The sequence below is a fragment of the Cyprinodon tularosa genome, unplaced genomic scaffold (genome assembly GCF_016077235.1).
Source record: "Cyprinodon tularosa strain WSP-4 unplaced genomic scaffold, ASM1607723v1 ctg84, whole genome shotgun sequence".
Lineage (NCBI taxonomy): Eukaryota > Metazoa > Chordata > Actinopteri > Cyprinodontiformes > Cyprinodontidae > Cyprinodon > Cyprinodon tularosa.
Window position 1 is genome coordinate 4,289,086 of NW_024039607.1, and position 24,237 is coordinate 4,313,322.

At 37.4% G+C, this 24,237-nt stretch overlaps 1 protein-coding gene across 1 annotated transcript; it reads right to left on the reverse strand.

Annotated features, from left to right (window-relative positions):
- Positions 1 to 1,110: 1,110 nt before the first annotated feature.
- On the reverse strand, positions 1,111 to 23,424 carry aldh18a1 (aldehyde dehydrogenase 18 family, member A1). Its single transcript, XM_038272633.1, has 18 exons — positions 23,285 to 23,424; positions 23,073 to 23,159; positions 21,882 to 22,033; positions 21,570 to 21,719; positions 21,396 to 21,500; positions 21,144 to 21,296; positions 19,264 to 19,354; positions 18,461 to 18,585; positions 14,037 to 14,181; positions 13,588 to 13,661; positions 13,293 to 13,392; positions 12,852 to 13,072; positions 12,547 to 12,684; positions 10,240 to 10,435; positions 9,963 to 10,084; positions 8,349 to 8,535; positions 3,002 to 3,097; positions 1,111 to 1,722 (listed from the first exon to the last, which is right to left on the reverse strand). Exons 2-18 carry the CDS (start codon positions 23,140 to 23,142, stop codon positions 1,559 to 1,561), a joined length of 2,289 nt encoding a protein of 762 aa, XP_038128561.1. The 5' UTR covers positions 23,143 to 23,159; positions 23,285 to 23,424; the 3' UTR covers positions 1,111 to 1,558.
- Between the last annotated feature and the right edge of the window lie 813 nt (positions 23,425 to 24,237).

Below are 24,237 nucleotides of genomic sequence, written 5' to 3' on the forward strand. Positions count from 1 at the left end.
TAAACTCTCTCCAAAATTCATTGGCCCGTATAAGATTTCCCAGGTCATCAACCCTTCAGCCGTATGCCTTCAATTGCCTCAGTCTCTTCGTATTCATCCTACTTTCCACGTTTCTCAAGTCAAACCTGTAGTCTCAAGTCCTCTGTGCCCACCATCCAACTCCCCTCCACCCGCCCTGGAAGTCGATGGTCATCCTGCCTTCACCGTCCATCGAATCGTGGACTCCCGTCGGCGAGGTCGAGGCTGGCAGTACCTCGTCGACTGGGAGGGCTACGGCCCGGAGGATCGCCAGTGGGTTCCTGGCTCTTACATCCTCGATCCATCCCTGATTGAGGAGTACGAGCGTTCCTGTCCATCGACGTCTTCAGGACCGCCAAGGGGCGGTCGTTGAGGGGGGGTACTGTTGGGAGCTGGAGAAGTACCACCTTCCTCCAGCAGAGTCCGCCGTGGATCCTCCTGAGTCGAGCCTCCTGCACAGCTGGAGCTCATCCCATCATTAGAGGATCCACAGTACTTAAGCTGTCTTCAGACCTTGCCTCAACGCCGCAGTGTTGATCCAGTTGGTTAGCACCTAAGCCTAGTATCTCTGAGAACCTTTGTTGACTTTTTGAATCCAGACTGGATTCTAACCTTTGTCTCTGTCTTCCAGGAAACCAGTTTTTCTCCTGTGAAGCTCTGGAAGAACTTAACCTGCCGAGCCTGCCCTCTGAGCCAAACCTGAAGCCTCCCTCTGAACTTCCATGCAGCTCTGGACCAAGAGCTGGAAACTCAAAGTCAAGGTCTGCTCACTCTTAAGAAGTAAGACGCTGAAGCAGCTTACGGACTCTGCTGAACAAACCATCTCCGGACCCAACAGTTTCCCTCTCAAGGCTTTAACCAAGAACCCTCAAGGTACAGATCTGAAACTGTCAAGAATTAAACTCCTATGCGCAACGCTAACTGAACTGTCTCTCACGCAGACTCCGGTTAACCAGTTTCCCAGGCCTGAACCAGAACCAGTCATTCTCTCTGTGCTTGTGACAATAATTAAACCTTTTACTCCAGTTTCCGTCTCAGTGGTGTTCTGCATTATTGGGTCACACCAGTGAACCCATCATGACAGTACGTGTTTAGAGTTATTCAAACATATGAATGTGGAACTATCTGGAGAGTTTAAATAAGAATGAACCAAAGTCGTTGAGGTCAACATTTCTGCATCATTCAGCAAATAGAAATACTTTTGCCAAACCCATGACACCATATGAGAAAAAAAATATGTTTTTTTTCATACAGACTATACAAAAATTAACTGTAGGTATATATTTTTTTTTAATTTCTTAAAAAATATATAGCTGTAAAATGTTTTTGGTTATTTAACCAGTTCATATGTCAAAAGGGAATGGCAGGGAAAAAATAAAATTAGTTATTGAGTGAGACAGTAATAAACAGACAGATCTGTCTTATAGTTGTGGTGTTACTGACTATTAAATATAAATCCGAGCTTTTGAGAGTGGGCACAATAATGAATCCAAAATGAATGCAGTCCTAGTCACTGTCTCTGTGTCCAGATCATTTCTGCTCAAACAGGGAGGTTCTCGTGGAGGTACTCCATGCTGCCGCTCTCAGAGAAATCCGCCACCGTATGACCATCACCTCTCAGGATCCACTTGGTGGTGAGCAGTCCCTCAAGGCCCACAGGGCCCCGGGCATGAATATGGGCTGTGCTAATCCCAACCTCAGCTCCTGCACCCATAACATCAACAAAAAGAAATAATAACTTAAATATCATAACAGCAGAATAAAGGTTCATTATTTCTCAATGCAAGGGGATGAATATGAAATTATACAAAAAACTATTCTTTAAGTTCAAAAACCATTGAAACTTAACCTCAAATGTACAAAAAGTCATACTAAACATATAAATACCATTTATCAATGAGGTGGAAAATAAGCAACAATTCTTAATTTAGTATCTTATAGAACAACCTTTAGGTTAAATTACAGTATTAAAATGTTTGTATAAATCTTACATTAAAACATTTTTAATTGTTCTTTTCTTTTTTTATGTTATTTTTTTATAGCATGCTGGACATAGGAGCACAACGCTACGACGGAGTATTAGGGCCACACATGAAGAGAAAAAATATTTTTGTCATGACGAGATTAAACTCGACATGTCCACTTTAAAGTCGACATGTCGACATTAAACTCAACATTTTGAGAATAAAGTTGAAATGTCATGTTGAGTTTAATCTCGACGTGTCGACTTTAAACTCGCCATCTCGAGAATAAAGTTGATATATCGTGGCGACTTTAATCTCGACATTCCAAAGTTTGGAGAAAAGAGCAACCGCGCTCCACAGCTGCAGTCTGCGTTTTAAGAGTGAAGGTAGTCTTTGACGTGCTGCAACTGTATAGGATTCTGTGCATGTATCCTGTGCAGCGGTTGGCTCTCTTGAACTAATTTAAACTTTATTGTCGAGATTAAACTCAACATGACATTTCAACTTTATTCTCGAAATGGCGAGTTTAAAGTCGACAGGGCGAGTTTAAAGTCGACACATCGAGATTAAACTCAACATGACATTTTAACTTTATTCTCGAAATGTTGAGTTTAATCTCGACATGTCGACTTTAAAGTTGACATGTCGAGTTTAATCTCGTCATGGCAAAAATATTTTTTCTCTTCATGTGTGGCCCTAATACTCCGTCGTACAACGCCTTCATATAGATGGGTTTCTCTCTTTATTTTTTTTTACATGTTCTTTGCAAATTAACAAAAAGGCTCAAAGATTGTGATTTTGCATGTGAACCTGTTCCATGTGAGTAAGAAAGGAGCTGGTTAAAAAAAAATGGTTTAAAGACTAAATAAAAATGCATTAAAGTTTTGCTGAGTAATAAAATAACTGTAAGAAAGTGTCGATCTGAAGAAAATACGCAATGTAGACAATCCTGGCCACAATTCCAACTTAAGATTCTCACTGACAAACCAAAAACTTTGGGAAATAAAAAAATTACTAACCGAGTCCAAACCGATATCCATCAGCAAAGCGTGAACTGGTGTTCCAAAAAACACATGCGCTGTCCAGCTGCTGCAGAAACTGCTCAGCTGTCTCCTCTAAAACAGAAAGAATATTACCTGAAATAACCCTAGTCCCCATATGTTAACATACATGGCAGGTACACTGTTAAGAACTGCTGTGATTAATATGTACACATCCAGACTGCACAGTATTAACAGGAATAGGAAGATCTACCTGAAATGTTCTGGTTTGACTACTGAGAATAGCTGTAACTGTTAAAACAGTAAAGGAGAATACAAGCTAAACCTATAACTGTTAGGTTTCTGTTATATTTTCTTTTTAGTGTTTAGTTTTGTTTTACTCCTTATTTTCTAGTGTAAGTAGTTTTATTTTTATTGTGTTCTCTGGTTAATTCCCAGTTACTGTTTCAGTCTTGGTTCTCTTTTGTTTTTCTTTTGAGTATCCAGTTTTGCTTTACTCCTTGTTTTCTAGTTTAAAGGGTTTAATACTTATTTTTGTGTGTTTTTCTGGTTATTTTCAGTTCTCTTGGTTTCTATTTGTTGCCCTCTGCTGCCCACTTATGTTCTCCTTTTTCCCTAGCTCTTTTACTCTCTTGCTCTGTGCCCACCTGCTCCCAGTTTGCTCATTAGCCTTCTCTTTGTTTCTGTCTCCTATAAATACTCTTGCTGTTCAGTTCCTCTTTGATGGGTCCTCGTCTACTGTAACTCAGTCCTACTTTGTCCTACTCCTCTCTCTGATCCTCCTTCCTTGAGATTTTGATTCCCCTGATGGTTCTTTAGTACGTTTAGACGTGTGTTTTCATATTTTTTTATCTTTGGACTTTGGACTCCTGATTTCATGCTAGTTTGGACTTTGTTTTCTTTTTGATTTTTGGATTCCTGTTTTCCCTGTTTATTTGGACTTTGGTTTTCATCTTGGATTTTTGGATAACCTACCTCTGTTTTCAGTTTGTTTTAAAATTCCTCAATAAATCTACTTGAAATTCACCTCTGCCTTCCTGCCACTGCTTTGGGTCAATCTATCCACTAAAAAATCCTGACAATAACCATGTTTCTGCAGATTTTCACTCATAACCTTCCTATTGACTTTACTTACACCCTAGATCAGCGTTTCCCAACCTTTTTTTTTACTTGTGTTCCCCTCTGGGAATTTTGTCTTACCATGACTCCCCCCTCAACCAAAAGTATTGATGATTGTCCAAAAGTGAAATGTACAATAACTAATTACAAAATAAAGAGTATTTTATTTAACCCTTTTAACTTAAGCATTTAATTCTTTGACATGTTATTCTTTGCAACTCATATAAAAAAACAAAACATGCATAAATATGTTGCCCGGAAGCTAGTAAGGAATCAATTAAATAAATACAAAATAAAAGCATATTATAAACCTATATTTACAAAGCTGGAGCTCGTTGGAGTAATTCCCCTATTATCACATTTAAACTTGAGGAAATTGGAACAAAATACTGAAGAAAAATTCAAGTCAGACTGATTTAATTACAGGTGCTGGTCATAAAATTAGAATATCATGAAAAAGTAGATTGATTTCAGTAATTCCATTTAAAAAGTGAAACTTGTATATTATATTCATACATTACATACAAACTCATATATTTCAGATGTTTATTTTGTTTAATTTTGATGATTACAAATGACAACAAATGAAAATCTCAAATTCATCATATCAGAAAATTAGAATATTACTGAAGACCAATAAAAACAAAGGATTTATAGAAATGTTGGCCAACTGAAAAGTATGAACATGAAAAGTATGAGCATGTACAGAACTCAGTATTTAGTTGGGCCTCCTTTGGCCTGTATTACTGCAGCAATGCGGCGTGGCATGGAGTCGATCAGTCTGTGGCACTGCTCAGGTGTTATGATAGCCCAGGTTGCTCTAATAGTGGCTTTTAGCTCTTCTGGATTGTTGGGTCTGGTGTATTACATGTTCTTCTTCACAATACCCCATAGATTTTCTATGGGGTTAAGGTCAGGAGAGTTTGCTGGCCAATTAAGAACAGGGATACCATGGTCCTTCAACCAGGTACTGGTAGCTTTGGCACTGTGTGCAGGTGCCAAGTCCTGTTGGAAAATGAAATCTGCATCTCCAAAAAGTTGGTCAGCTGCAGGAAGCATGAAGTGCTCTAAAACTTCCTGGTATGTGGCTGCGTTGACCCTGGACCTCAGAAAACACAATGGACCAACACCAGCAGATGACATGGCACCCCAAACCATCACTGACTGTGGAAACTTTACACTGGACTTCAAGCAACGTGGATGAAGTGCCTCTCTTCCTTTCCTCCAGACTCTGGGACCTTGATTTCCAAAGGAAATGCAAAATTTACTTTCATCAGAGAACATGACTTTGGACCACTCACCAGCAGTCCAGTCCTGTTTCTCTTTAGCCCAGGCAAGACGCTTCTGACGCTGTCTGTGGTTCAAGAGTGGCTTGACACAAGGAATGCGACAGCAGAAACCCATGTCTTTCATACGTCTGTGTGTGGTGGTTCTTGAAGCACTCACTCCAGCTGCAGTCCACTCTTTGTGAATCTCCCCCACATTTTTGAAGGGGTTTTGTTTCACAATCCTCTCCAGGGTGCGGTTATCTCTCTTGCTTGTACACTTTTTTCGACCACATCTTTTCCTTCCCTTCGCCTCTCTATTAATGTGCTTGGACACTGAGCTCTGTGAACAGCCAGCCTCTTTAGCGATGACCTTTTGTGTCTTGCCCTCCTTGTGCAAGGTGTCGATGGTCGTCTTTTGGACAACTGTCAAGTCAGCAGTCTTCCCCATGATTGTGTAGCCTATAGAACTAGACTGAAAGACCATTTAAAGGCTTTTGCAGGTGGTTTGAGTTAATTAGCTGATTAGAGTGTGGCACCAGGGGCCATCAATTTTGAACCTTTTCACAATATTCTAATTTTCTGATATGATGAATTTGAGATTTTCATTTGTTGTCATTTGTAATCATCAAAATTAAACAAAATAAACATCTGAAATATATGAGTTTGTATGTAATGTATGAATATAATATACAAGTTTCACTTTTTAAATGGAATTACTGAAATCAATCTACTTTTTCATGATATTCTAATTTTATGACCAGCACCTGTAGTCTTACTTTGTTTTCAACATTAGTGACACCTGAGCTTGCTTTGATGAGCTCAGGTGTGTAGAACAGCTGATACCAGGCTGTTCTCTACATTCACTAGTCTGTTCCTCTGCTTGGTTTTGATGTGTGTCAAAGCTAAAAGTGAACTTAAATATATAAGAAAAATGTTTTTTTTGGCCCGAAAAAGCATGTTTAATTTTTCAGGACGTGCAGAATGAGTGACATAAGTGACCAAATTGATCATTCTAATCCTTTAGACATCCACTATCCTTATTTTTTAGCACAGTATCTATCCAGATTAAGACACATCTGAATATATTAGAATATTAAAGAAACTATTGATTTCTAGAGTGCTGTATTCAAGCATAAAAACTGAAGCTAAGTGGAGGAAAGAAATGCAAACTGGCAATAGTGATAACAATAGATTTGCTGATAAACAGTTTGGGATATGTTTATTTTGAAAAATGAAGACAGAGACCCAGAACCTGGAGGTAAAGTGCAGGGAATCCATATTGTTTAAGGTCCATCGCAAATGGCAATTAGTGTTGGTAAATTATCTGTGGTGTTGATCCTCTGTGATCCAAAGTCCAAAGATCTATGAAACATTTTAGAGCTCTCCATTCTTCATTATAACAAAATATTTTATTTAAATTTAAATTATATTTATTTTATATTCCAGCAGATGCTTGCACACATGCACACTACTAACAGCACCAATACTTAGAGAATTAATGTGTTTAGCTCAAAACCATTTATGGAGATGATCATTTTTATTTTCCTTTCTCTATTTTTTCCGAAATCAGGGACAAGAGCTTTAGGTGAAACAATAAAGTCTCTTTTTTACCACTAGATGGCACCAATTCACCCTGCACGTCCTGCTAAGAGTCATAATAGAAACGTGTTTTTAGCTCTGCTGTTTTATTATTGGGGGGAAAAAAGCTGCATGAAGAGGTGTCTTTTATAGCAGACTAAAAGAACTGCACACTCAAGAAAATTTTGAAAAAGTTGACAGCTGAGAACAAAATAAAGGAAAAAGTCTTTATCTTTATAAGAATTTGTCATGGATGCTTTAAAAAATCAGTTTCTGTCAAAATGAACTAATATGTTTTATGACGGCTCTACTAAAATGTTTGAGGAGAATCTCTGACACTGTCAGTTTAATTCTGACAGTGACAGTTTATTTGTTTTATTATTGGTGAACTTTATTGATCTCACATTGGAGAAATTTACCTCTGCATTTAACTCATCCCCTTGGGGACCAATGGAATACCATTGTGGGGCGCCAGGGGAGCAGTTGGGGGGGTTAAGGGTTGTTGCTCAGAGACCCAGAGTGGCAGTCTATGGCAGTGGGTTTCGAACTCACAACCTCCAGATACCAACCACTAGGCCGCCACTCCCCCAACTGTGTTCAAACTTAACTATGCTAAATTGATGATCATCTGCCCTGCATTTCAGTGAAGCTACCCACCATGTTGGAGTCACACAGGGAGGCCCTGAAAAAGATTGGCTCTGTCCGAATGTCCGCCCTAATCACTATATAGGGCCCTATATGGTGGTTACGGCATTTTTTGATGAGTGTTGGAATTTCTAGTGGATGAAAAAGTAGTGGACTCAAAATTTCCCACAATGCAACTTGAAAAGTAATGATCATCCATGGTAACTAGACAAGCAAATATATCCCAGAATGCTGGGGAGAGCTCTCCTCACAAAGCATCATGGGATTTGTTGTTACAGCGGCCCGCTGTCACCTACGGCTCTCGCTACCCAACAGCGCCTACAAATAACAAAGATGGCACAGGCACTACTTGACCAACGGGGAGTGAAAAGTAGTGATCATCTGACCGAACGGTCAGTTAACTAGGTCCACTATATAAACCCTGCTCTATATAGTGATGTAAGGATTTACTGTAGGGGTTAGGGCGACGTTTGGACACAGCCTTTCTCTCTGCTCACTTAATGCAGTGAAGGGGAAGTTCATTCAGAGAGAAAGTAATCTTAGTGCCAATGACAGGTGTGGCTTTACAGGTAGGTTCAATATTCAGAGTCTTTATTATCCCCACATTGTATTTTTTGTACAGCTAACAATAATCTAATAATAATAGATTAAACAAAAATCACTCCATGAACAATAAATAACACATGTTCAAAAAGTCATTCTGCTGTAAGATATACAGTAGTACATGTAGCAATAAAATAAACCATACCACTTACTGTTTTCTGTGATAATAACATCAGTGTGGGAGCTTCCATACTTGTGTATATGCTCCACAGCCTCCAGCACACTGTCCACCACCTCCAAACAGCACTCCAGGTCACCATACTCTTTACGCAGAGATCTGGCTACTGATGGACAAAATGTCATGAAGGAAGCCAAACGTGGGCCTGAATGGATCTTCACCTGATGACACCACAAAACACATAACTTTTTTAAAACTGTAAATCAGTTTTAAAATAGTAATGTTTGGAATATATCAGCTTTTGATAAACAACGAATAAATCTGTTTTCTTCTAGTTTACATTTTTTCAAAGACCAAACTTTTACTAATTATTTTCATATTGAGCAAAAGTTGGCCCAGTTCCCTTTCAGATATAGAAAGACCTTTGAATTACATTTTTGCCAATCAAGCTGAACATTATTAAATTGCCAAAATAAAAAGCTCACTAACTAAATGGGGATTCAATGGCATGTATATATATATATCTTTATTTTTACAGTTCCCTTTTAAAATGCTGAAAATAAACCATTAATTTGAGTGCATTTACTAAGCCATAGAAAAAGTGTTCAAAGATAGATACGTTGAACAAAACAAGCAATAGCTATGGTGCATTTTCATGATAGTAACACTGCATACAGCCACCTTTACTAGTTGAACAGTACCTTAAACTTATGCCACAGCTTGGAAGAAACAGACTGATGGTTATTTCATCCTTTTAGCACTCTCACAAGATCATCCGATCTTCAACTTGGATTTATGATTTCTTTTACTCATCCTGCAGGTTTTTCTACTGAATTTGGACTGTGGACTGAGATAAAGTGATACCCATTGTGTTTTGAATCTCTATCAAAACTGTTCACTGTTTTGGTTTAGTCTAACAGATACTGAAAACCTCCTCATTAAAAAGAGTTCATGATACAAAGCATTGTAACAAGACTCCCGAGCTACTGTTTCCACATATATATCTTTTGTTTAATGGCAGATCCACCTAAAGGATTTAAGGCTGCAAAACTCAGCAATCTAATCTCACTTAATTTCCATACATTATTATTACAGGTATAGTGGAGCCTTTAAGATGCTCCTTACTGTCCTCCTCTTTGTGCTTTGTAGCAAAATAGTTATGAGCCTTGATCTAGCCTGGTTTGTTACTGTTCAAGTAATGAAACCTTTTCAATTATCGCTCTGTCTGTATATATTGGTAAGTTAGAGTGGGTAACTATTTTCTTATGGGACCAGATTTTATAAAATCTATGCACACCATTCTTACTTGAAATGCATGTTGTCTATATCCTATTTTAAAGTGAAGCTATAAAAAAGAGGTCTACATGTAAGATCTTACTTTTATCCAAGGGAAACATGAAGTGATGAATTCCTCATGAAATATTCATGGTTATATTCTGCTCAGCTTCAGTTACATTCATTTGGTAAGAACTATTAAATGTACATTTGGTTTCCTACCAAAGACATGTTTTAATGTTTTGTTGTAATATTTTCCTACTAGAATAGAGGATTATTTTATTTTAAGCATTTTGACAATTTTTTTACCGGTTTTTATTAGATACATGGAAAACTGTAGACACTAAACGAGATCTGAGCATATTGGTTTTACCCTTTCACTGCGCAACATTTCAATGATCTGGTCAAACATGGGAGTCCTAAGGATGTCTCGGTGAATTAGCAGAGTTTCCATAGCATTACATGCAGCCGGGTAGTCACACTTGGAGTCTCTTACTAAATGGTGAAAAGAAAGAATCAGAGGGCAGCAATTTTATCAGGCGATGTACAGTTGATCTTTGAATACTGCTGATTAGTGTTAAAAATTGGAGCGCTAGTTTGTGAGTATAAAGGAAATAAAAAATTTTTTTATACTGTGTGGATTTACAGACCAATTTTTATGACTTTATCAACACTTGCGTCGCTGTCAACATAGATGTGGCAGATTCCTTCACTGTGGCCCAGGACAGGGATACCATTGGCTGCTCGCTGAATGTCCTGCACCAGCTGTGACGAACCTCTGGGGATGATCAAATCAATCATCTTGTCCAATCTGCAAAGATCTTCCACTTCCTCATGAGTATTCACCTGAAAAGGAGTATGTACTAAATCACAACAGCACAGGACAATCTATTTCATTTTGATTTTAGGGAAGATTACAACAGATGAGTGAAGCAGAACATTTTCATAACTCATAACAATTTAATAAAATCTTAAAATTGAGGTTTGCTTTGCATTTAGTCCCCTTTTTAATAATAGTAGAACTTAAAGCAACCAGCTGTCTTTAGCAGTCATCTAATTAGTTACTTAATACCATGATAATTGCAGCTGTTCAGGGATAAAGTTATACATATATGGACAGGTGTAAAGCAAGGTTAGGTTATAAAAAAAGTCCCCATCTTTAAACAATTTGTCACCTGAAAACTAAGAGTTTGGCACAATTGTGATCCCAACATAAATGACAGTCCACCTTGTCCTGGAACTGATGACAGCATTAATTAGTCAAGCAACCAAAAAAGCTCATGATAATGCTGGAGAAGCTGAATATATGCATACTTTAGATGCATAGAAACTATTAGTCATGCCCTCAACAGTTAGATCTGTTACAGACCTCTGCATCCTTAAGAACATCATACCAATCCTTCCTCCCAGCTGCTTCCAGCAAACTCAATTAATATTGGTAACCACGCTCTTTTTCCTGTTGGTGTCTTTTGTGGATAAATATACTTACATTTTCAGTGTGTCTATTCATTTTGCACCGATAGTATCAGGCGGTTCCCCGATACAGCACTAAAATGGTGGTATCGGTATCGGCGAGTACCAACAAATAGGTCACCAATACCATTTTGAGAGCCAAAAGTTTATTCAACTATTGTCACCCATTCCAGGTAGGCAATAAAAAGTTCTACTTGATTCGCTTTGTATTAGGTCGGCAGCAGCTTGACAAAGCCATGATGGCAATTATTTTACATCCAAGTAGTATGCAGTTCTTAATATATACACACACACATCAATTTCAAACAGATGGTATTGGTATGGTATTGGCCAATACCGCACAGCCAGGTATCGGGTATCGGTACCGGGTCCAAAATATGGCATCGGCACAACACTAGTTGTCCATTCAGTTCTTATGGTCTACTATATATATATATATATTTTTTTTATTTTATTTTTTTTATTTTTTATTTTTTTTACACAAGCTACACTTTTAATAGTCATGGAACATAAATGTGCAATATAAATAAACTTGCCTTCCCTTGTTTGCATTTTCTGTTGAATTCATAATCAATTCATCACTTTAGTTGCTCATTTTTTTAGGCCTTAAAGGTACAGCAGAGGATTTTCGCGAATTTGTGACAAGACACGCACTCCCCATTTTCAAAATAAAAATACACAAGCACAACCTTTTACACACTCCTAAGAGGGAACTCTTATTAAACGCATGCAAGATCATGCATAAGCCCATTTCCCCTCGTGCACGCTCTGTTTAAAAGTTGCTGTTTGCATCGCTCAAACAAGCTTACTTTCCAAAAGAAGATTTGCAATTTTTCCACTACAGTATGTCTCACCACTGGTAGGTGGAAATGGGGACGAGCACGTAGGACTGCATTACGTAAACATATCACCAGAATGATTGACAATTAGGAGGACCACTTATTTTGATGATCCACCCATGAAAAAGAACATCCTCCACTGTACCTTTAAGTACTTACTTCTATGAATGTATATTTCTACAAGAAATCCCACAGCAAATCTACCTTAGTAATTTACATCACTATAAATACACCATTATACCATGAATTATTGTGTTGGCAGCATCATGCAGTGGGTAGAATTTTCTTCAAGAGGAAAAGAGAAGATTTCAGCATTAATGGAAAAGGGCTGCAGCTTAATACCAGAAAAAATCTTAGATAAAACCCTGCTAGAAGCTGGAGAAGACTTGATACTGGACCCTTCTAACATTTATAGATATGGTCCATAGGTGGAAAAGGGGCTGAACAATTGGCTTCATATGAAGGGAATATCTGGGTAATAAATAGACCCCATAAGAGTTGCAGATATGTTGCATGACTCAGTGGATTTCACAGAATTGTTTGTGTTAGGTCATCTTAATCATGTCCTACAAAATAATACAATTTTTATTATAGTTACACAAGTTTCATATATGCTTCTGATAAATTAATATAATTTTTTTTTACCATTTGCACTGCCTTTCTGACCCCTTGTAGAGAAAGTGCTTCTTGTGTGAGCTGGTGCAGGACATGGTTAGTGTTGGCAGCTTCTTTCCCTCCCTTCAGCAGAAGAGCGTTTCCACTGGCTATTGCCAGTGAGGACACCTTGATGAATAAAATACAAAAGATTGCACAAAATTGCAAAAACAACATTTTTAAATTTTTAATTATCAATAGCTCAGATTACTTGCTTGAAACAGAGTCCCTTTATCTTCTACCTTTTTTTCACTTTGGTTAAAATATTGCATTGAATGTGATGCTCTTCACTTTACCTGTGGCAGGCAGTCAGGCCAAGCTTCGAAAATGACCAGCAGAACACCAATTGGAACTGTGACCTGCTCCAGCTCTAAACTCTGAGCCACCCTGGTCCTTCGTACCACACGTCCAACTTGATCCTGTGCTGCCACAGCGATCTGATGCATACCTTTGGCCAAACTGTTCAGCTTGGACGATGACAGGCTGAGACGCTTTAGCATGGCTGAAGGCAAATGTCCTGGAAAAAGGAAAAACCCTGGGCTGGTAAGAAATGCAATTTCTTGGTTAGGATTGTTGTTTGTTTTATAGAAAGACCTGAAAGCCGGTCTGCTGTCGATAAAACCAACCAGATAAATCAATTTGTGTTAACGATGGAAATCTGCAAACTTCAAACATTATTTAATGTGAGTCTTTGGCATGCTCAGAGGTTTGTAAAAGGAAAATGCAAGCCATATTACCTGCCCTAACAGCATTCTCCATATCCAGCTTGTTTGCAGCGAGAATTTCATCTTTCCTTTTAGTCAGCAGCTCTGCTAGATGGAAGACGATCTCACTTCTCTGACAGTGCAGATAACAAAACACAGACACAACACAGACTCAGAATGCATCAGATCTGTCTATTAAAGTTCAGTGTTCCTTTGTAATTGACAAAGTAAGAAAGCAAACTGTGATCCCACTAATGAAGGTTTACAATCTACAAAATGGCATACAAAAACAAAAGTTAACAGGTTGTGACTGGGATCTATTTATCACCTGGGCTGGTTTAAGAGAAGCCAGAATTCTTCCTGAGTTCCTGGCCATTATTGTTTGCTCCTCAACAGATGGACCTACAACAGAGTCCAGAGTTAGACTAAAACTATGGTGTCATATAGGATCACTGATCTAAAACGGAGACAAAAAATAAATCTGCCACAAATTAAAGCCAAAGTTCCAGTGGCCTATTGTGATCAGTTATCAGCACAAATGCTAGAGAAAAGGACGTGTAAAAGAGAAATCAAATAAAGGTAAAAGATATGTACTGTGTTGCAAAAAATTTAACTAGCAGTGTGCTGTTAATGTGCAGATGACCTGCTCTAAATTCTTTTTTCTTTATGGGAAGAAAACGATTCTGAATTTGTGAAAACAGACATAAAAGAAAACTGATAACTGACATGAGCTAGGAAAAGCCTGATTGCTACACATTAAATGTAATAAGGACACACCAGCAGGTTTGATCTCGGAGAAGAAGGTTCCCACTTTCTTCCCCTCCACTATGTCAGTGATGACTTGGCCGGTTACTTTGGGGTTCGTGCCATTTGCAATGATGACTGAGGTACCTCCTTCTAATGCCCAAAGTGCTGCCTTGACCTGCAGTGAACACAATAAAAAAGCTAATGAAGCCGCAGGAGTCTTTGTAGGAGACATAAACTGGGTGTATAGTGTGTATCGGAGGTGGAGACTCAAAGGGAGGTAGGTGTGCACCAAGGAAGTGTGTGTGTATAGGTGTGCACTCACATGTCTCACTAATGAGAAGAGTAAGGGTGGGGCTGCCGTAATTTTGTTTGACCGCCTCATTTAGCTACGCTTCCTCTTATTTTGTTTCAGTATTCATTAGTTTCCTATATTAATTAACGGATCTCACTTTGTTTGCTACAATCATCCCTGCTGCGCTGTCATAACTCTTGCTGGTGTTAATAAACAAAACAAAAGCATCCTGAATTCCAGCATATATGTAACACAGAGAAGGGGTGTGGCCTAATGACATAAACACCCTACATATTGTGTGCTTAATTATTAGGCAATTTCCTTTCCTTTGGCAAAATGGGTCAGAAAAGAGATTTGACAGACTCTGAAAACTCAAAAATTGTTAGATGTTTTTCAGAGGGGTGCAGCAGTTTGGAAATTGCCAAGCTTTTGAAGCAGGATTATCGCACAATCAAGGGGTTCATGGCAAATAGCCAACAGGGGTGCAAGAAGGGTGTTGAAAAAAGAAGATACCTCCCCATCAATTGAGAAGGATCAAGTGTGAAGCTGCCAGGAAGCCATTAGCCACCAGCTGTGCCATATTTCGGAGCTGCAACATGTCTGGAGTGCCGAGAAGCACAAGGTCCTCAATACTCAGGGACCTGGCCAAGGTAAGGAAGCCGAAAAAAGGCCACCTTTGAACAAGACACACAAGACAAAATGTCAAGATTGGGCCAAGAAATATCTGAAGACTGATTTCTCCAAGGTGTTTTGATCTGATGAAATGAGAGTGAGTCTTGATGGGCCAGATGGATGGTCACCAGGCTGGATCAGTAAAGGGCAGCAAGTTCCTTATCAACTCAGACGCCAGCAAGGTGGAGGTGGGGTACTGGTTTGGGCTGGTATCATCAAAGATGAACTTTTGGGACCATTTCAGGTTGATGATGGAGTCAAGATCAACTACTGCCAGTTTCTGGAAGACACTTCCTTCAAACAGTGATACAAGAAGAAGTCGGCATCTTTCAAGGAAAAACATGATATTCATGCAGGACAATGCTCCGTCACACGCATCAAAATACACCACAGCGTGGCTGGCCACAAGAGGTCTAAAGAAGAAAAAATAATGTCATGACCCCCTTGTTCACCTGATCTGAACCCCATTGAGAACCTGTGGTCCTTCATGAAATGTGAGATCTACAGGTATATCTACAGATATTGGTTTACCTGGTGAAAATAAACAAGCGAGATGGGTATGTATTTCCTTTTAATATGTTGCCTAATAATTCTGCACAGTAATATTTACCTGCAAACACAGACATCCTCATAAAATGGCCAAATCGGAAAAAAAACCCACATTAACTTCCAATAATATGAAACTTTGATATTAAGGAGTCTTTTGGGTTGATTGAGAACACAATTGTGGCCCAATAATAAAAATAATCCTCAAAAATGCACACAGTATATATATATATATATATATATATTTTTTTTTTTTTTTATATATATATATAGATATATATACACATCTTCATATCTCTCATCAACTCTTGTTAATTTTGAAAGGCTGAGTGTTAAGGTGGTCTTACAAAAAAATAAAACTCAATCATTGGACATCTATAGACCTCTAAATTCTCCCTTTGATCTTGTTGAAAATGTCATACTTGCAGTTTTGTCTTTTGCTCAAACGTGAAAAAATTCTGTTGGGCGACTTTAACATCATCTGGTTATCTCAATCTATAGTCATTCAGTGTAATATCTTTAATAGTGCAAATTTTACTCAATTTATTAATGAATCTATAAGGATCAACTCTCAGTCTAAATCTTTACTTGACTGGATTTAGTTACTCACTCTGATAGATTTTCAGAATCCAGTATTTTGTCTGATTGCTTCAGTCATCATTGTATTATTTATGGCCGATGAAAGAAGAAAATCCCTCGTTTGCCTCCTTGGTTCATTACAGTTCGTAAATCTAAATCTTTTAATTAAGATAATTATATTAATGACTTGTTTGACATCAAATGGAATAGACTGTGTTTAATAACCTGCATTATTGATGGATGGCGCTATTTTTATGATGAGTCTCTGAAAGTTATTAATAAACATGCAGCTGTTATAGTGATTAAAGTTAAAGGTCATCATCTTTGCTGAGTGAATGGGGAGCTATTGTATTTTTACACTTTTCTCATTCTTCTCAATGATCTTGTTTAGTATTCTCCCCATGTTCCCTAAAACCCCATCATGTGCTAGTTGCATCTCATTTAAAAAGTCAGTCCAGATGTTGTCAAGCATGCCATTAGTGATCTGTCACTAAGTGCGAGCGATGGTCTTAATGGTACTAAGGCCAAATTTATTAGGCTTGCATCTGACGTTCTCTCATTTCCTTTGGCCCATCTGTTTAATTTATCTTTTTCTACTTCTGAAGTGTTTTATAAAGGTGGTGACCAAAGATATGAATAATTATAGACCACTTTCAATTATTAACAGTATTGTTAAAGTCTTTGAAAATATTAATCTTAATCAATCATTTGACTCTATATATATGGCCAAAATAGTTTGCCCCCATTACCTGGATTTTGAATTGATTTCTCTATATTTTAAATGCACTGAGGATCTTTTTTTATGGCTTTGAAAATAATTTTTTTACTGGTGTCCTTTTTTTGAGCTCACTAAGGCATTTGACTTGGTTGATCACAATCTGCTTTTAGATAAATTACCCTCATTTGGCCTCAACAGATTAATTCATAACTGCATCATCATCAGCAGTGTCTACTTTAAAGGCAGTCATTTTGATTTTTGCATAATAAGAAGAGGTGTACCACAGTTCCTCTTTTATTTTCAGTTTTTTTTGATGACCCTTCCTCTTGCCTGCATGGACTGTAATATTTACCTACATGCCGATGATATTTTTAGTTTTATAGCATAACTGACTTTCAGCATTTTCTCCAAAATGACTTTGACACAGTACAAATATGATTTCAGTCCCACAAGCTGCTACTTAAAGAAAACAAAATCTCTTTCAATGTTATTTCTGAAGACAAAGTCTGTGCCAACTGTCTGGACTCCTCACCTATTGTACCAGTTGAGCAGTTTAAATATTTAGGTCTGTGGCTTGACTCTTCAATTTCCTTTACTTCTCATATTCCTTCTGTCTAATAAAGTTGCATATCATTTGAAGGCACTTTATCCGTCAATTGTTTTGCTCTCTCAGTAAGAAAAATAATTGTCACTCAGTTATTTCTCCCTATTCCTGATTACAGTGATGTAATTTATGAAAAAAAAACACTACTGATACACTAATATCCAACCTCATAATGGTATATATATAACAGTCTATGCAGGTTTATTCTCTGTTGTCCTTTCAGAACTCACTAATATCTGCTGCTATTAACAGCTACCTTGGCTCACTCCATCCTCCAGACTACAATTTCATTGGAAATTATCTTTTATTACATTTAAATGTATTAATCTTATTTACCCTGAATATTTAAAGCAATTCTTTATTCAGTTTTCCTCTATATATAGGCATCTTCATTCTATTTCAAATGCCTGATTGTTATCTTGGGTTATGGGCCAATTGGTGGCGCAGAGTCCCTTGCCTTCTTAGGGTCTTGGGGATTCCCTCATTCTACTGGGGGACGTCAATGTCAAAATGGGATACAACAGTTATACCTGGACAGTGTTTAAAGTGGGAGTGGGAAGCTGCTGACCTTGGCTAAGGACATTGATTAATAATCTGTCAAGCTCCTCAACGCTGTTATGCCTTCCCTGGTGGAATGAGAAGAACGGGTGCTTCAAGGGAAACATGTGCATCACCTTGACTGAAAATACCACGCTGGTAAAAAAAAACTCTACTGTGGCAAGATGAGATCTACCCTAAGTACCTTATGTCTATGAAAGTTGATGTGCGGTCGTGGTTTAGACGCCATGTCAACATCAAGAGGTACTCGTGGACAGAGCACCGGTACTGGCAGAGCATTTATCCTTCACAAGAAGAGGTCCCATAGTTCCATATGTAAAGAACCAGTCCAGGATAAAGTAAAAAATGAACATACTGTACATGTGCTTTTATTTTGATAGTTAGATAGATCATAAGAGAAACTAATACATTTAAAAACAACTTTAAAACATCTTTATCCGTCAAGCATTTAATGCTAATAATTTTTTAAGAGCGTTCTAACAAACCTTAGCTTCCATGCCCCCAATCCCAACTCTAGACTTGGTCCCGTAGGTGATGGACTGCTGGTCTCCAAGGTAGAAGATGTCAATAAGTTTGGCATCGTCTGTTCCAGGTGGGCTGCTGTGCAGACCTAAAAATATAAACAAAATCTTGATACATCTATATTCTCATATTACACAAACAGTTGTTTAAGATATAACATTAGCAACATTAAAGAAATCTTGTGAATACATAAATCTGAGCCAGATTGGGAACAAAAGCCCCCTGTTTTAATGAAGGCACTAGTAAAGTTTAATTAGAGAAATTCTGCCCAAAAAAATGGAATTTAAATGTTTTTACAATTTACCTAAATACAAATGTTCACCTTACTATATGTACTTTACGGAAATATTAGAGAGAAAATGGGATGTGCGCTGCTGGAATATGAATGTTTTCACCAGTCCTTTGCAATACCAGAAAAAACTCTTCTTCATTTATTGGCCTGTGCTCTAACCACAGTTGAAAAAAAATCCACCCCCACAGCATGATGCTGCCACCAGCAGATGGAGTGGCGTGATTGTTTGGCTTATGTTGGTCACCTGACAAGCCAGCCACATTTGCTGTTTCCTGACATTTATAAGAGAAAAGAGTGATAAACCATAGCAACCTGTTTATGTTCTGGTCAGCTGTCATGTTTATTACTCAATAAATTAGTTATATCCGTGTGAAGTTACACTTTAGACTTGAAACTAACGACTTTTTGAGATGCTTTGCGAAGACAGACTGTCATATTTAACTGCAACCCAAAATATTGTGGAAACATCCATACCTTCAACATCAGACAGCGCTATGAGCAGGTCAGCCTTCATTTCCACAGCCAGCCGTGCTGCCAGACTGTCATTGTCCTTTATGCTGATGACCTAAGAATGGCCAAAATTAACAAAAAAGGGTTTTACAAGACTGAAAATCATCCTTCTTTTATTCTGATAATAGATCCTTGCGTCTTTGCAGCACGCCTACTTTTATGTCAATAAAAACTCAAATGTATATTATATAAAATAAGAAACTATGAAAATAATAAGTTAGATGACATGAGAATGATATTTCTGAATAGAGCTACTTTACTGGTGAGAGTGTGATAAATAGTTTCTGACTACATATTGCTATAAACGTCTTGCCGTAATAAATTTGCTAATTTCTCCCAATCCTGATGTTTACACGTTGCAGATCCCAATGAAAAACATTTAAAAGTAGAGACTTTCCTGTTTTCTATGGCAAAAAATTGCGTTTATTTCTGACATGTTTTGTTGCCCAGAACAAAAATTGTCACACTGTTACTCCTAAAAGCGATGGCTAAAATCTGTCATAGTAAATGAAGTAATTTCTCTGAAATGTTCTTTTATATTATTTTTTTGGGGGGTTTGTGTAACATTTTTTTTTTTACTTGTTGTTTTTTACACAATTAAATTTTTTAAGAGATAAGGATGTCATCTCATGTAAAATGTTCTAGAGCCGCCACGAGATAAAATCATATTTTTAAAACGCTTAATAAGAAACTCAACAATTAACAGTAATCTTGGCTCCTTCAGTCCCCAACTTGTGCCCATTTCAGAATTGTAATCAAATCCATCTTTGCTGGTGAAAATTCTCAGTCATCCAGGTCATAGTCATTCCAAAAAAGTTGAAAAAGTTTAAAAAATACAATCCACTGGACATTGTTTTCCAAGTTTCACTTCCCATCCAGGAAGCTTTCTCAATTTAAAATGTTTGGATGAGAGTTGAGTCCTAAGCTTTATAGAGAAGCCCATATAAGCCTTTTTTTGGCTTAGAAAATATGCACATTAAACCAGAAGAACAGGTCCACTTCTTAGTAATGGGGAGTCATTGATGCCTTTGTTTGCCACATTATTGTTGGCCTGGCTGACCAGGCGGGATGTCTTGGACCCCTGCATGGTGATGAAGATTGAGATGATAGTGGGAAGCGATCAACTCTATCTCTGCGTTTTTGAGAGCTGAAATCTGAGTCCACCCCCTCTGTTTAAGGTTGTTTTTTCTCTCTTTGTCACAGTCTTGGTTCTGTTTTGAGTATTCAGTATTACTTTGCTCCATGTTTTCTAGTTTTATTGGTTTAATTCTTATTTTGTTGTGTTTTCTGGTTATATTTCAGTTTTCAGGTTTTTATTTGTTGCCCTCTGTTGCCCTCTTGTGTTCTCCTTTTTCTCTAGCTCCTTTCCAGTCTGCTCTGTTCACACCTGCTCCCAATCTGCTCGTTAGTCCTCTCTTTGTTCAGTCTCCCATAAATACACTCCTTGTGCAGTTCCTTGTCAAACTTCCTCTAACTGCATCTCACTGTGTCCTACTCTTCATGATTGTTTTCCCCTGAAGTCTCCATGGTTTCTGGTTGTTTTACCTTTTTTTCATGCTTGATTTTTTGATTTTTGGATTCCAGCCTCAGTTGTCTGTTTGCCTTTAATTAAATCCACAAGAAGCTCACCCCCGCCTCCCTGCCTCTGCATTTGGGTCCTTAAACCACAACCAAACCATGACATTCTTAACATAAATGGCTTCTTTCACACCCCTTTCAAACCAACTGTCTTCTTTGTCCAAAGTGTGAACCATATAAAGCTTGGAACTCAATGCTAATACAGACATTTTGAATTGAAAAATTATTGAATGTACAGCCCCCAGTTTTGCTGTCAGTACATTTACCCCCTGCAGGTCACTGTTGGGTTCTGGAGGAGCTACCACTGCATCATTTGTGTTGATAATGGGCACAATGTTCATGCAGAGTAACTCCTGCACTGTGCTGTTCAGGTTCTGCCTCTTCTTATCATTCTGAAAGTCCAGATTTGTCACCAGGACCTGACAAAACATGTAATAAAAGTTAAAAGTGTTAAGTAAGAAAGAGTTATATAGATAGACTTACATTTATGAATCAAGCTGTTAAATTTCCATGAGTACCTGTGCAGTGCAGATGCTGTACTGAGTGAACATGGCTTCATACAGGGCCATCAGGCCACTCTGTCCAGCTGCAGCACAGGCACGGGCGTCAAGCACTGGAACAGACTGCAGCACAGATGACGCTAGACCATGTTGTCAATCCTTTCTCCACAATGTTTGCAGCTTTTTCCTTACCATCTCTTTATGTTGACTATTTCCAGAATGCAGCGCCTGTCGGACACTTTGGGACAACAGGATCTCATGTCTTAACCTCTGTTTTCCAAAGGCCACAGCACCGCTGGTTACAATCATCATCTCCCTGCCTTGATTCTGAAGCATAGCCACCTAAACAGCAGCACAGATTTCAAATCAGAGAAGTGATTGACTTTTTCCGTCTAACGCTATATACAGTATATCATTAATTAAATTCCCTGAATGGGATTTCTAGCAACAATTAGAGTTGTTTTTTTCAGTACCTAAATGTGGAGTTCATAACTTGAGACTCACCTGCTCCACAATAGAAGCCAGCCGCCCCAGAGCCAGACCACATTCATCTCCACGAGTTACCACAGCACTTCCCAATTTAACTACAATCCTTTTTGCCTTACGTAGTTCACTGCGATGTGCAAAGGAGCTGGCATGGACTAAATTATTGTACTCTGTATTCAATGAGAAAATGTAATGTTTTATGAGTTATACATAAAAATACTTTTAATTTTATCTATAAACTGTATCACTGTTGATATAAATTAAACTCCAAACTTAGATCCCTATCAGTCTTCAATTGTAATTATCAATTTACCTCATATTATAACTTTATTTTTCAACATTTTCTTTACTTGATCCTTGAAATATGAACGTTTTACTGTGATGCATCACTGATTTCTCTGAATGAGGCTAAAAGAGTTTAAAGCCGTTCTTATGCATGGTAAATGGATAATAATGGCTTTTAGACTGCCATATCAGCAGTGCAAAAGCAGACAGAAAGCCTTTGCTGACACCTCTTTCTGCATCAATGAGGCGCCTGAGCAGAGGGGGGCAGGCACCAGGGACAAGCAATACCTTATAGAACGGAGATAGTCAAAATATTTTTGAAGGGACAAAATCCTTTAAAAAGTTATAAGAGTGTAATAATTTTAATTTAACCAACAGTGAAGTAGTCTATGTTTCCCTCTTTATGAAGATGAACATATTTTTGTATCTTCAAATAAAACATAGATCACTTTTTTAACTACATTTTGCAAAATACAGAGAGGTATGCAAATTAGACAATATTATTTAAGTGATGTTTTGAACTTCTAATGATTTATCTGAGATGTCTCACATGACTACATAAACTATATAAAACTCATAAACAGGTTTATGATGCATTTTTTACTTAAGATGAAGAAATATTAATAAACTTAATTATGATTTAATCAATACCTAAAACGAAATCAATACCGTAAATCTACCTCCTGGGACTAAAAGATAATAATTATTATCTCTAAAAAAAATATTTTTCTGATTTTCAGTTTTTATTTTATATATATATATGGAATAAATTATAGTATCTTTTAAGAAATTATTGAAATGACCAGGTAATTCTTTTTTTTTTTTTGTATGGTGTTTAATATTTTTACTATGTGATTTATCTGACATCAAGTTTGACTTAGTAAACAGAGGACTGCAACATTAGACACGGTATTGTAGCCTTGCCTTGTTTCAGATGTTTGGAGAGAAACTGGAATCTCTGTGTTGGGATTTTTGAGCACTTATGTAGCAGCATGTTCAGCTCCCATTTATCTGAGAAGAAAAAGCATATAAAAAGTAATGAAAACAACATGTACATGTTAAATGATAAAATATAAGCTGTATTAAAATTGACTGTTTGAGGAATATGATATAAATAAATAGGTGTTTATTCTTACTTTAAGCTTGTGATGTAAAATGTCTGTTCCTGGTAGAATCTTCTATAAAATCTTCTATGACCATTTTATTATCTCTTCATCACAGACAGGCTGTGAACAGCAGTGGGGAGCTCCACGTGTCGTTGACTCCTCCCTTCACAATAAAAGCTGCTGATGAAGCTATCTAAATCAGATCTTACAAAGGTTCTCCTCTTCTTTGTTTATCAAATTGTCGTGATAAAAATGCTTGATATAAATGAGCAATGGCACAGATAGTTTATTTACTGTGGGTAAGCCTTTAACTGCTTATAACAGAACTACAATACAAAATGTCTGTGTTACAGTCAGAAAATGCATTCTACCAACAAGGTCATCGGTTCAGGTAGGTTTTAATAAAGCTACTAGAACAAAATAAAAAAATAAAAAAAAAAGCAATGCAGAAATTATATATTTTAGAAAAGAGCATAAGACAATGATGATTTAGAAAAAAAAAAAGATACAAAATGCTAAATGCTGTGCTATTGCAAGGCTAAACGTTGTCTGTCTATGTAACTTGACAGGAAGGGAACCAGTTTATCCTGCAAAGTGCCTGGAGATAACATTTCTTTTTATCTCATGTTATCTAAATTGTTGCAATATAAAAAAAACTTTATTAGATTGGAGTAATGTCATTCAGACTCAATTAAGGTTTTCTGGTCAATATAACTTTTAATGGGTTGGTGTGTACAGGAAGAAGTAGAACCACAAAATATTAAATTCCCTTTTATGGAGATTTTAATTTGTTTCTTCTCTTTGTTTTTGATTCAATCTTTGAAGTGAGTTACTGTTTCTATGCACCATACAGTAACTTACTAAAGCATTCACAGCCCTCAATAATTTTTCAAATTTTGAGATGTTGCATCTTTAATAAAATGGCAAAAGGCAGAGATAAGAATATAGAAAGTTTTTAGAGTAAATTCCAAAAACCATGTTGC

Coding starts and splice junctions, on each gene's coding strand:
- aldh18a1 (XM_038272633.1), bottom strand. CDS start 23,142: ATGCTGCTACATAAGTGCTCAAAAATCCCAACACAGAGATTCCAGTTT. Junction 13,662..14,036: donor CTCCGAGATCAAACCTGCTG/GTGTGTCCTTAT, acceptor ACTCTGTTGTAG/GTCCATCTGTTGAGGAGCAA. Junction 12,685..12,851: donor GGCCTGACTGCCTGCCACAG/GTAAAGTGAAGA, acceptor TTATTCATCAAG/GTGTCCTCACTGGCAATAGC.